Source organism: Sus scrofa, chromosome 1 (assembly GCF_000003025.6).
Source record: "Sus scrofa isolate TJ Tabasco breed Duroc chromosome 1, Sscrofa11.1, whole genome shotgun sequence".
Lineage (NCBI taxonomy): Eukaryota > Metazoa > Chordata > Mammalia > Artiodactyla > Suidae > Sus > Sus scrofa.
Window position 1 is genome coordinate 82,232,850 of NC_010443.5, and position 14,685 is coordinate 82,247,534.

The 14,685-nt window shown below is 36.3% G+C and overlaps 1 protein-coding gene across 1 annotated transcript; it reads left to right on the forward strand.

Moving 5' to 3' along the window:
* On the forward strand, window positions 1,019–14,525 carry LOC100521054 (amine sulfotransferase-like). The gene is made up of 4 exons (XM_021084646.1): window positions 1,019–1,026; window positions 7,325–7,485; window positions 8,364–8,458; window positions 14,325–14,525. The coding sequence occupies exons 1-4, from the start codon at window positions 1,019–1,021 to the stop codon at window positions 14,508–14,510; spliced, it is 450 nt and encodes a 149-aa protein (XP_020940305.1). The 3' UTR covers window positions 14,511–14,525.

The window sequence follows — 14,685 nt, forward strand, 5'->3', positions numbered from 1 at the left end:
TCCTTTAGTATTTGTTGTAAAGCTGGTTTAGTGTTGCTGAATGTGTGTGACTATTCTATGACATTTTCAAAAAGTGTATTAATATACATAGAGAAGAGGATACTAAGGAACATATTACTTATTTGAACTACCGTGAAATAGTTACAATCAATACAGTGTTGTACTAGTTCAAAAATAGAGGAATCTGAAGATGCCTAGCCTGGGAATCTGCATATGCCACCCATGTGGCCCTAAAAGACAAAAAGACAAAAAAAAAAAAAAGTAGAGGAATCTGAAAAGTTTGTACACACATAAAAATAATATGTAACTTCAAAATAGAAGGGGGGAGTTCCTGTCATGGCTCAGTGGTTAATGTATCCAATTAGGAACCATGGGGTTGCAGGTTTGATCCCTGGCCTTGCTCAGTGGGTTAAGGATCCAGCATTGCCATAAGCTGTGGTGTAGGTCACAGACGTGGCTCGGATCCTGAGTTGCTGTGGCTCTAGTGTAGGCCAGCGGCTACAGCTCTGATTAGACCCCTAGCCTGAGAACCTCCATATGCCTCAGGTGCAGGCCTAGAAGAGACAAAAAGACACACACAACCTCTCCCCAAACAAAAAACAAAACAGAAGGGGGTTATTTATAAAACAAATGAATAATAGTATATGTGAAAGAAAATTTATTTGTATCATTATACCAACACTAAAATAAGTATTCCTGGTAAACCAATGTCATAAATTGGAAAAATCTAACTTCAAAGATAAATAAAAATAAATGGTTTGTAAATGTAAAAGAAATAGTAAAATCAAATAAAAACAGTGCAATGTATGCACATTATACATAATACTCAGGCATATATACATAATAGCTCCAGGAGAGCCAGAATTTAAATATCTTTAAAGCTCTTCTAGAGCTTTTATGGTGTGGTTACCCAAATAATGAAATAGAGAACCTGATCCCTCAGCTGAGACTCAAATTAGTGGCTTGAAAGATTAAAAAGAAATATTCAACATATTCCATTAGAAATGGAAATCGAGAGATGAAGATGTGAGAATTTTAAATTGGGAGGAGGTCCTGCTCTGCTAGCAGCAGTATTACAAGGATCAGTTCTAAGAGCATGGCTTCTGTATTCATACAGGCCTAGTTTCTAAGCCAGTGGCCACTTCTCAGTTTTCTGAGAATTCTGCACACTTCACTTTTAATTGTGATTCTGGCATCATCTAACTCACTATATTGTTTTAAAGGTTAACTATAATAGTGGTTTTCTATTGCTCCATAACAAATCATCATAAGTTTACAATTTAAATAGCACCCACTTTTTGTCTTAGAATTCTATAAATAGAGGTCCAGCACAATGGCTGTGTTCTTGGCTTAGAGTCTCTGGGGTGCTGGCAAGGCTGTATTTCTATTTGAAAGTTCTGGATAAGCATCCACTTCTAAGCTCATTTAGGTTGTTGGAAGATTTCCTCCCTTGTGGTTTAAGGACTGAGGTTCCTATTTCTTTGTCATGTGACCCCTCAATCCTCAAGGTATCCATGACCTGTAAGTCCTTCCTGTGCTGAAATCTCTCTGCCATTTCCTTCTGCCTCCTCTTTTGCCTCACAGGTTCCTTAGTTCCCAATGAGCCCACCTAGATTATCAAGGCTAGTCTTCTAATTTTAAGGTTAACTAATTAGTGATCTTAATTATATCTGCAAAGTCCTTTTTTGCCATGTCAGGTAACACATGCACATTTGTGAGAAATGGTCCATGGGAACTTCTGGGTAGAGAGGTCCTTATCTCTCCCTACCCCAGAATGCATGGACACATGGCAAGTGGTCATCATTTTTATGAGGTACAACATATCCTTTTGCCTTTTATAGGGATGGCTAGAGACAAAAGTTGGGGCAAAGTCCCCTTACTAACCAAATCTTTCCCTTTCTCCCTTCTGAAGCTTAGAAGATCAGAGTCATGGAGTCCAGGATGGTAGTGGTGATGGGTGAAAAGTAGTGCTACAGGTTAAATGCAGAACATGAGGCGGTCACAAAACTAAGAATGGCATAGTCTTCTTCCACCTACTGATTCTTAAAGATGGACTTTAGTGAATGATTACTTTCTAATAAGAACTTAGAGAAGAGAGGACATAGTTAAATGAAAATCCAGAAGTTAGTCAGAAAGGCACGGTCTGGTGCTGTGTGCTCAGATGGCCAATAATGTCAAGTATCATGTGGACTGCTGACCCGCTATTACATCATGTATGTTACATCCACCTTCCCAAGTGAGAAACTGGGCCTGACTTGGTACCAATGGAGAAAAACTGAGGAGTCTTGGGACATGTGAACAAGCTGGATTAATAATGATGATAGAAAACATTAGGTTGTCTTTTATTGTCTTAATATGAAATATTAAAGATTTAGACAGATTTATAATGAACAAATACATCCACCAAGCCACTTTAGAAATAAGACATCAGTCACTCTGCATTCCCAACCCCACTACTACTACCTCAACACACAGAGAGGAAATCACTAACTTTACTGCCATTTGTTTATGTATGAGTGTTTCTTCAACTAGACCAGCACTTGTGGAATTGCTGTTTGAATTGGTAGTACCAATTTTCATTTACACTGGTTATACTGAAAATTTCCATTGCTCCATATCATTTCCTGCACATAATTTCTGCCAATCTAATCAGTATGAAATTGTTTTAATTTGTGCTTGTGTGATTACTAGCAAATTTAGCATGTCCCCTTGCTCTATTGGCTGAGTACCTAAAAAAAAAAAAAAAAAAAGAAGCCAGAGTTAAAAAAAGAAGCACAGTTAAAGCCAAAAAAAGAAGCCAGAGTTAAAAAAAGAAGCACAGTTAAAGCCAAAGCATTGGTTTATAAAAACCATTCACAATTTAGAGGGATCAGAATAAATGGTTGATTAAAAAGATATGGCAAGGGAAAAGAGGTAGTAGTATTCTAAGTTGATAGCATACCATAGCATTGTTTGGTATGGAAATGAGCAACTTAGCACCTTCAGCTGTAAATGCAGATTGTCTTTTTCATCGGTTTCCTTACAGACTGGTCTAGAGGGACAGAATGGGGAAAAGACCTTAAGCATCTGGCCCCAGAAGCATTCAGTTCAATGAAAATTCGTGTTATGAATCCAGAAACTCTTGGCAGTCTTCTTCATTTTAATAAGGAGTCTACTATAATTGATTTCTACTTTCAAGGCCATGCCAATGTCACAAAATGGATTTGTGTTGAATTTAAAAACAGTATGCAAAACAAAAGAAGTCTGAACACACAGAGGCTTAAACTACCCTCAGTTTAAACCCTATTTCCTGTCAGTGAGGACTTAATATATTGAAAGCATTAAAAATCTCTTCTAGCATCAAAATCTGTGTCTGGTGGAAATCTGAGAATCATTATTAAAGAGGAGGATATGGAAGCAAGATGACTGAAGAATGGGTGAAAGTTCAAGGAAATATTAGGACAGGTCTGACACTAATGCCAATTTTTGTATAACAGAAAATATGGCTTAATTTTCTGAAGCGTCTATTTTATTTCTTTTAAAGAGGACTGGAAGGCCAACCATTGGATGTACAACCCTAGGCATTTTTAAAAATGAATTTTAATACTCAGAGAGTTGATAAAGCCCTTGGGACCTCCACAGCCATGGCAGGTTTCACATAGGATAGTGCAAAGACATCAAGATTGAACACAAGTCCTCTGTGAAAGGTCTAAAAGATCTTACTAACCATTCTTCCTTCCCATCAAAGATTTTGTTATAGCTTTCAAGTACATTCTCTTGTGTGTTCCATAGGTGCCAACATTAAGTAATCAGGACGACAGGTACTTGTAGTTCTCTTCAGTATTTCTTAAGAAATACTGTGACTCCTTTGTTGTTTCTGGAACAACTGGATATCCTTTTCTTAATGTCAACTAAATCTTGTTCAATTTATTCAAACCGAGCTATCTGTTGACACCCTGGAACACTACTCATTGGCCAAGGCAAATTTTTAGAGAATATTTCTTTCTCAAGAACACATCAATCCCTATCATGCTAAAGTTAGAAGTGGATTTTGTATCTTCTGTTCATCTCTAACAGTAAGTAATAAAAGGGTATATTTAGAGCCTCTTTCAAGCTTTACCCTCTTCAGCATACAAAAGTAATTATTTTTTTCTCCTCAATTTTCTGCTTTTTCTTTTTTCCTTTTGGTCTTCTGAAAGAATAATGAGAGATACCAGATGTCCTTTCTCCTGATAAAAGTACTTTCTCCTATATCCATCTAGGAGAGGCAAACAGTCTTGCCAATACCAATATCCCACATGAATCCCCCCATACTCTACTTTTTTTATTCCTATTTTAAGGTAAAGCAGTCCTTGTAATTCTTTTTCTCTTGAGATGTTATGAGGTAGAATAAACAATTAAGTGGCAAATGCATGATGTTCAGAATGTTTGTGTGGGCTGCCCGACACTCTTTTTTCAGCATCCAGATTTTCTGGAATTTCTGCTATTTAGGAAAGGTTTGGGGTGGCACTGTCAGGTCTCAGGAGGTATGAGATAGCGACCCACACTTTCATCTTTGCCTTTCATTTCACCCCTATTTCCTATTTATGGGCTTCTGCATTTGTCCTCCCTGTGAAGGGTAGATTCTCCCTCAGCACACTCCTTAGGCTAAGTTTTGCTAAACAAATTTGTGATGCTAGTGTCAAAATAGCCCTCCATCTTTTTCTACTGAAACTCTTCTTTGTGGTTTATCAGCCAGTCTATTTTATCCTCCATTCTTAATCATTGAAGTTGCCTGGACTGCAGCTTGAGTGAGGGAACCTCTAGCAAGTTAATAGGGCTTTAATTGAGAGTTTCCTTTAATTGGGAGTCAAATATCATCCCCCAAAGCTTCTCTGGAGGTTGAGATAAAATATCCAAGAAAAACTAAGGCAGTCCTTTGTCACTATTATGATTGTCATTATTTAATGTGAATGGCTGTGTAATTAAATGCAGATTTCTAGGTCCTAATTTCCCCTGACTCTTATTCTATCAGTCTGGGTAGACTCAAACCATGAATATTTACTCTGAAACCTAAGAGGTTCTGAAACAGGTAATTTTCTACTCTTCCTTAGCAAAACTCTACCTTTGACTCTCTCCATTTGATCAACTGTGATAGGTTGTTTGCAAAGAAATTAAATGTCTCCTGACATGCACTTCAGGAAAAAAAAAACAACCATATCTTCAACTCTTTAACAAATTTGTTTTCTTGCTTTGCACAGAATGTTTTAAAAAGTATTTAACTGGAATATATGCTGTTTCTATTCTAATGGTATTTGAACTTGCATCTAACATTCCAGAACAGATTTCTCAGGCAGAGCTAATAAGGAAATAACTGCCTGGTCCAGTGTTAGAAACTATATATCTTTAGAATGTTTGCTTTCAATTTTTATTTTTCTTTCTTTTTTAGATTAATTTCAATTCCTTCCCTGGCAAGGAAGTTTTGCATGCTGCGTGGGTGGTCAAAAAATATATGTATGGAGCTATAAGTATATGCATAATTCAAGTCACCGAACTCATTGTTTGCAGTGTAATTATAGAACATAGAGCAAACATTTATTTATATCAGCACATAAAATTCTACTCTTTTTGATAGTTTAGTTGGATTTTGTTGTATGACTACACAACAGAATGTGTATTGATGGATAGGTAGGATGAAGCAAAAATTAATAGACTTTAATTTTTTATGATTGCTCTATTTTGTTTGATTTCTATATAACTGTAATTCCAGTTTTGTAAAATAAATTTAGAAGTTGCCTGTATTTTTGCTAAGTTATCAGGTAGTTTTAAAAATCTACATAATTTTTGAATATTTAATTAATGAACTTAATGTGCATTTTTCATTAGTAATGAAATTGAGCATTTTTTGATAGGTTGGTCATAATTATTTCTTAGTCTATGAAATGATTGTAAATTTTGGTCATAATTATTTCTTAGTCTATGAAATGATTGTAAATTTTGCTCTTTTATTATGTTGTTTATATATATATTTTTATTTGTTTTATATATAAGTAAATATAGTCCTATGTGTATTTAAATATTCTAGATACTAATGTATTATTGGTTTTATGTGTTGCAACTCTTATATTGTCTTGCTTTTTGTAACACTATGGTACATGTTGATCAATATCATTTAAGATTTTAATATAGTATAGTTGATCAATTTTTATTTCTAATAATTTTTTTTTTCCCATTTGGGAATCCTTCCTATATCAAAGATCAGAAACATTCTTATTTTCTTAAATGTCAGAGTTTAACTTCATACTTAAACCCTAATTAATTTGTAAGTAATTTTCTGTAAGGCATGAAGTAGAAATAATTTTATTACTTTTTTATTACAGGTATTGAAAGAATGACAATTGTTCTTTATTTCTTTCTTCCTTTCTTCCCCTTCCTTCCTTTCTTTTCATCTTTCCTTCCCTCCTTCCCTCTTTTTCCTTCTCTTTCTTTCTTTTTCTTTCTTCCTCATTCTTTCTTCCTCATTCTTTCTTTTCCTTCCTTCCTTTCTTTCTTTTCCTTCCTTCCTTTCTTTCTTTTCCTTCCTTCCTTCCTTCCTTCCTTCCTTCCTTCCTTCCTTTCTTTCTTTCTTTCTTTCTTTCTTTCTTTCTTTCTTTCTTTCTTTCTTTCTTTCTTTCTTTCTTTCTTTCTTTCTTTCTTCTTTCCTTTCTCCCTCTCTTCCTTCCTTCCTTCTTCCTTCCTTCCTTCCTTCCTTCCTTCCTTTATGGCTGCACCTGTGGCATATGGAACTTCCAGGTTAGTGGTAGAATCAGAGTTACAGCTGTTGGCCTATACCATGGTTGTAGCAACACCAGATCCAATCCCTGTCTGCCACCTACACCACAGCTTGTGGCAATGCAATATACTTAACCCACTGAGTGAGGCCTGGGATCAAACCTGCTTCCTCATGGACACTATGTCGGGTTCTTAACCTACTAAGCCATAAAGAGAATTAAAAAAAAAAGAAAGTTGTTTAAATATAATAGATTAGGTAGTTTTTTCTTTCTTCACTTATCATCAAGACTGTCTTGGTTGTGTATCAAATATCAGTGCTCATGGAGGGTAAATTGAATAACTTTTATGCAAAGTAATTTGAAATATTAATCAAACTTAAAAATAAATGATGTCTCATATAGCAATTCATCTTATATGCTTGCACATGGAAATGTCATGGGAACAATTTATTTATTGCAGCAGTCTTTTGACAGCAAAAAAAAAGAGGAAAAACTAAACTTTCATAAGTAGGAAACTGGATGAAATAAATTATTGATTCGTATGATGAAATACTCTGTAGTTATTTTTTTAAAAAAAACCTGTAAACATAATTAAGATTTGTTAAAATTGTTTCACTATTGTCCCTGAAGATTATTTACATCTATAGAAACCCCAAGGATGTTTTGATCTCATATTTTCATTTTTCAAATTGGTTGCTTACATTAGAACCTTCACATGACATCGAACATTTCATGGAAAAGTTTCCAGATGGGAGAGGTAACTATGAGTTTGTTTTTCAAGCATCATGTTCACAAGGCCATGTTGCCATTTAGCCAAATTTCTCAAACACTGGGAACATATTTTAGGCAGATGGAGAAGGGTTGTCATAGACGGTGCAATGCACATCTGTGGTCCCTAAATGTTATCCACTTAATCTGCCACCCAGGGCCCTTTCTGTCCTCACTAGGACCACTCTGGGTCTTGTCAAGATTTCAAAGAGGTATTTTGACCAGATCCAAAGACCGGCAAGTGGCCTAGCGGTTCCAGGTGGCTAGATCCAAAGCTAGAGACATAGGTTCCAGAATAGCCAACATTCAGGATGGGTGTTTTGTTGTTGCTGTTGTTGTTGTTGTCATCATTCATGAGCCTGTGGTAGGCCTTATGTGACCATTGTGAAGTGGTCATTTCAACAGCCAAGAGGATCAACTGAGGCAGATGGGCTGTAGAATGTGGAATGGGGCCTCTCACCCATTTAGAAAATTACCTTCAGCTTCTTTCTAGTTGTAGGTAACTAAAATTTCTATCCATAGATCTTAAAATAGACAATAAAAGAGGAAGTATATAATGTGTTTTCAGGTGGAGGAAGTAGAACAAAAAGGGGCTTACCTTAAAGAAATCTTAAAATTCATACTTTGGAATTTTTATTCCCACATTTCTTTTATTCTTACAGTCATAGAGAACCCTGGGAGACAGATCTCTATTAAAATGACGTAATTACTTCTGAGAACACCATTTTTAAAAGGCAGCATAGATATCCAGTGGGGGGAGATTTATTTGTCTTTCAGAGGATTTTGGAAGAGAAAAACAGGCTATAGTTTACTGTTCAATAACGGCTGTGTATTTACCTTGTAATTCATCCACCAATTTTCCCACAGTGTTTGGAAGTCTCTGGTTTGATCACATCCGAGGCTGGTATGAGCACAGACATGACTTCAATATTCTGTTCATGATGTATGAGGAGATGAAGAAGGTAGGAGGCATGTTTTGTTCATTTTTAAAAGTTTTTCTGTTTTGAAACTCTTTTATATCTTGGTTAATGAACCAAATCCTCCTAGTTATCTCTGCCTCTCACTACTACTCAGGCTTATTTGGTGTTTTCTAACTTTCCACCCATCCTTTTAATACTGGTCTTCCCCAGAGCTCTTTTCTCATTGTATACAGTAATGTCTTATAAATGCTTTTGACATAAAATCTGTAGTTAATTTATTTGTTTTTTGTCTTTTTTAGGGTCACGTGCACGGCATACGGAAGTTCCCAGGCTAGGGGTCAAATCAGAGCTGCAGCTGCTGGCCTATGCCATGGCCACAGCAATGTGGGACCAACCCTCTTCTGTGACCCACACCAAAGCTTGCGGCAACGCTGGATCCTTAACACACTGAGTGAGGCTAGGGATCAAACCCTCATCCTCATGGATACTAGTTGGATTCTCTACCACTGAGCCAAGAGGAAAATCCAAAAAATACGTAGTTATTAAAACCAAGTCAAATGTAGAGCAGCCATGGCTTAAGAGAGAAAAGGCATTGTGAAGTACTGGGATGAGAAAGAAGCCATTAAGATGGGGCTAACTAGCAGAGGTGAACATGTGCTCTGTGATGCAAGTTCTTCCTGTTTTTTTTTTTAAAAGATGTTATTGAAAGAACTTTGCAGTGATAGTGCATGAAGTTTACACTTTGGCATCCAAGCAAAGCCCTCTTAAAACATTGCATAAACCAAATAAAACACATTTGAAGTTCACTATTTTGAGATTTCTGATTGATATATTGATTCACTAATATGCAATTTTTTTTGTCTTTTTAGGGTCACACGCACGGCATATGGAAGTTCCTAGGCTAGGGGTTGAATCGGAGCTGTAGCCACGGGCCTATGCCAGAGCCACAGCAACACCAGATCCAAGCTGTGTCTGAGACCTACACCGCAGCTCATGGCAACGCGGGATCCTTAACCCACTGAGTGAAGCCAAGAATTGAACCCCCATCCTCATGGATACTGATCAGGTTTGTTATTGCTGAGCTGCAATGGAACTCCTACTACTCCATAATTTATTCATCCATTATTTTCAAAACTTATTGCAGGCCTTTTATTTGACAGTCTCTAAATCATGAGAAAAAGATGATTGAGCCCTTTTATTCATAGATCTTATTGTCTACCAGAGAGGACAAATACTCCTAAGCAAGTATATATAATTAAAAACTGTAGTGCTCAGTGGTTAACGAATCCAACTAGGAACCATGAGGTTGTGGGTTTGATCCTTGGCCTTGCTCAGTGGGTTAACGATCCGGCGTTGCCGTGAGCTGTGGTGTAGGTTGCAGACATGGCTCAGATCCTGAGTTGCTGTGGCTCTGGTGTAGGCCAGTGGCTACACCTCCAATTAGACCCCTAGCCTGGGAACCTCCATATGCCGTGGCAGCGGCCCCAAAAATGGCAAAAAAGACCAAAAAAAAAAAACTGTGATAAGTGTAATGAAGGAAAATTTCAGGAATGATATCAAAATGTGAAATAAGGGAATCTGATATGGACCAAAGAGAAGGTGGTGTTTCTGGAAAAAGTGACAGGATGTGTACTAATGAGTATGAGTTTAGAAAAGACATGAGGTAAAAGAGAATGTGCAATTTCTCTGCAGCTGTTAAAGTACACACCATTTTTGAAGAACCAAAAAAAGAAGTTAAAGAGCAAGGTGGAAATGGCAAAATAGTAATTCAGGTGTGTGTAGATGCCAGACTGTATATGGTCTATAGACTATATTCATGACAGCAATTTTTAAAAAACTTAAATGCAAGGAAGAGCCCTTTAAGAATTATAAGACAAATGTCAATATGGTAGAATTAATATTCTTAAAATATAAATTCTGTTGGTGGGTTTGAAAAGTGATGCTGGTGAATATAAACAAACTAGTTAGAGAACAGTGTGCTAATCCAAGGAAAATCAATGGTCTTTGAATTAGAATGGTATGGTTGAGATCAGAGAGAATGCAGAGTTGTAAGACATGTTCATAAAGTCAAATGGAAGGAGAATGTGTAAGAAAATGTGAAAGATAAGTATCAATGATGCTTCGTAGATTTCTGAATCATCTATTTTTGTAGATAATGGAATTGTTCATAAAGATGTGTAGGAAAGGCTGATGAAGGATAAGGCTCAAGGGAGAAGATTCTGAGTTTGAGTTTGACAGGTGGAGTTTAAGGAACCTTAGAAGTATCCAAATGAAGGTATTTGAAAATGAGTGAAAAATACAAGTCGAAAGCTCAAAGAAGGTGTGTAGGTGACAGAAACCAAGTAGGTGTGTCAAGAAAGAGCTTTAACTTTTTTAATTTCAAGGGCTGAGAAGTCAAGTAAAAATGAGAGTTTAAAATGTTCATTAAATCTACTGACCTGAAATACAGCCTAAGATACTGTAAATAAAGCAGATTGGAGTGGGTTGGGGAATAAATTGGTGACTCCCAACTATGTATCACCAGCCCAGACACACATATATTGTAACAGCCCTCTATCTACCTACTTGTAAATCCAGGATTTGGACATCAATAATCAGGTCCAAATTAGGATTTATCACCTTTTAAGTAAAGGTGTGCATCTCCCACGTAATACATCTTATCTCAAGTGTCCCAACTGAGAAAGCAGCCTTTGTAATCATCACCTTCCGCACCTGTACATCCTCACTTCATCCAACAATGATCCATGTGAGTCTGGTTTCTGAAACTTTAGTGGCAGCCATAAACTCCTCTCAATACATATTTTCCCCTTTCCTAGTCCAGGTCATTGTCATCTATTGCTCAATTTCTATAACAGCTTTCCTAATTGCTCTACTTACCATCAATCTCAGCTCGTCTCCGTTTATTCTCCATTCTTTATCCAGAGCTATCATTTCAAAATGCAAATCTGATTTCTTCCCTATTTTTACATTCCAGTTGCTCCATAAGAATGTGCTCTCAGGACTTCTTGTTGTGGCTCAGTGGTTAACGAACCTGACTAGTATCCATGAGGATGCAGGTTCAATCCCTGGCCTTGCTCAGTGGGTTAAGGATCTGGTGTTGCCATGAGCTGTGGTGTAGGTCACAGATGCAGCTGGGATCCTGGGTTGCTGGGGCTGTGGCATCGGCAGGCAGTTGCAGCTCCAATTCAACCCCTAGTCTGGGAACCTCCATATGCCTTGGGTGTGGCCCTAGAAAGGCAAAAAAAAAAAAAAAAAAAAAAAAAAAAAAAAGAGAGAGAGAGAATGTGCTCACAATGAAATACCTATAAAAAGTAGAATTTATGAAAAATTTGGACATAGACACAACAGAATAAACTGTGAAAAATCTCTGGATATTTCTCTTGTTTACCATTGACATACTGTTATCAACTCTTTTAACTTGCCTTTCATCAAGTAGCTAATTGTTTACATATATATTTAATATACATTTATATATATATTTTATATGTAATATACATTTTATATATACTAAATATTATAATTATATAGTATAATATATACAATACAGAAAATATATACAATATAGGAAATATATATATTTTAAATATGTATATCTTATTTTCTTTTTATGGCTGCACCTCCAGCATATGGAAGTTCTCAGGCTAGGGGTTGAACTGGAGCTTCAGCTGCAGGCCTACACCACACAGCCACAGCAACCCCGATCCTAGCCACATCTGAGACCTATACCATGGCTTGCACAGCAATGCTGGATCCTTAACTTACTGAGAAACTCCAGGGATTGAAACTGCATCCTCACAAACACTATTTCAGGTTTGAACCCACTGAGCCACAATGGGAACCTCTGTTTATATATTTTTAACCTAGGGTTTTCACCATTTTTTCAAACCAAGTTTTTAAAGCATATAATGGGGAGAGAATCTTCTTTCAAGTTCCTCTGTTGGGTAAGATAGACCTTAGTCAATTCAAGTTTGTCTGCTTTAAAGATCCTTCTAGAAAAAACTCCCAGTTTTCTCAAGCAATTAAGTATCCACCAATGTTGATGTAGGTTTTGCAAACTTTCCTTTTCTCTAGTTCTATGAGAAATGTCTTGATAATTTGTCCTGAAAATGGCTATGGTTAATGGGTATAATTGCATCAGAAAGTCCCAAAGCTCATGCAGACTATCTAAGATGACTTGGTACATTTCTTATGGATTTGGGGGTGCTCTTCCCAGGAACATAGTGACTGTGAGGAAACATTTTCTACCACCCTATCTTGAGCATTCAGCATATGTATTTGAAATGGAGCCAGAAAGAGCTACACTGTTTAGCTATAGTCTTAGGAGAGACACATTTAAATGATAAAACTCTAACTAAAAGTAAATAAGCAATTATTATAAAAATAAGGACAGTAGTTATTGGGGGGGGTGGTCTTTTTGATGATTAGGAAAGAGATACCTTTCAAGTACTTCAGTTATTCTGGCATAGTTCATTTTCTTGATGTGTTATTTGGAATTGTGTGTTTACATAATACTAACTCATTAAACTGCGTATTTGTTTTACACATTTTCTACATTATTTTTTATTTTAAAATGTAAAAAAAGTTAAGATTTTAATCTTAATAGAAAGGAGAAGCTAAAGAGCTACAGAGTGGTATATCCTGGGGAAAGTCTTTTTTGGTGGGAGGTGAATCTTCCGTTCTGTGATCTTGCCTTTCTGTGTTATAACTGGCAGAAACCCTCAGCAAAGAGATTCTTATACACCTGTAAGCCTGCCTGTAGTCATCTTCGGAGACTGAAGTCACATGTCGCTAATGGAGAGGGGTGCTCATTGTCTTATATGAAGAGTAGTTTACTATTTTGAGAGTTTTCTGCATATAAAATTATGTTACTTGTGAACGGAAATAATTTTACTTTTTACTTTCCAATTTGGAGGCTTTTGGGTTATTTTTTTTCTTTTTGAGCTGCTTTGGCTATGATTTCTAGTACTGTGTTGAATAGAAGTGGCAAGAATGGGCACCCTTGTCCCTGATCTTCGCAAAATATCTTCCAGTCTTTCACCATTGACTATAATATCAGCAGTGGTATTTTGTGTTACATAAGCCTTTTATATTGAAGTGGCTTACTTCTAATCTTCTGTTTAGTGTTTTTATCATTAAAAGGTGTTGAATATTGTCAAATGCTTGCTCTACATCAATTGAGAACAAGAACATCATGCTTTTTCTTCATTCTGTACAGGCAGTATTACATTAATTAATTAATTATCCTATGTCACACCATACTTGCATCCTAAGAGTAAATCCCACTTATCATGGCATATAATCCTTTCAATAATTTGCTGTATTTATTTTGCTAGTAATTTATTGAGGATGTTTGTATTTTACCTTTCATAAAAAATATTGGTCTTTAGTTTTCTCTTTTCTAGATTTTTTTTGCCTTGGTATGAGCATAATGCTCCTTATTAAAAGTATTCCCTCCTCTTCAATCTTCTGAAGATATGAGAAGTATTGATATTAATTCTTCAAATATTTGGTAGACATAACCAGTGAAGCCATCTAGACGTGGGATTTTCTTTCTTGTGTCCATGATATTTAATTACTTGCCTGACTGTTTTCCTCAGAAAGTTTTAGACTCTATTCAATGCAGATATCTATTTTTCTCTTGTTCTTCTCCAGCACCTGGCACAATTTCTCAAACTATAAGATATACTGAATATATGAATTTTAAGAATTAATGAAGGAAACAATCAAACAATCTAAAAGAACTGTCAATGAGAGCACTCATTTTCATAGAAGGAAATACATCCTTATAAAATTTTAGAATGAAAAAGAACCTAAGCACTTTTAGTTTTCCAGTTTGATAAAGGTGTTAGACTTGAACTCATGTGCTCTTTATGGGCTCAATAGTTTACCATACTCACAATTCTTTCAGGATCTCCGAAGTTCTGTGCTGAAAATTAGCAGTTTTCTTGAAAAAGAGTTGAGTGAAGAGGATCTGGATGCTGTTGTAAAGCAGGCTGCATTTGAGAACATGAAGCTTGATCTACAAGCAAATTATGATCATATTATAAAACTTAAAATGAAGCCAAGAACAAAGGATGGACATTTTCTGCGCTAAGGTGATGCTCAGTGGTTTATAGCAGCAAGAGTGTTGAGAGTTGCCCAGAGTCCTTGGCCCCACAACTAATTAAGGAGTACTTCTAACATGTCTTTGCAAGTGTTGCCATTTGGATTCTAGAGAGAATCAAGATTCTAACTGAAAATGGCCTTCAAACATATCCAAGGAGGAGTTA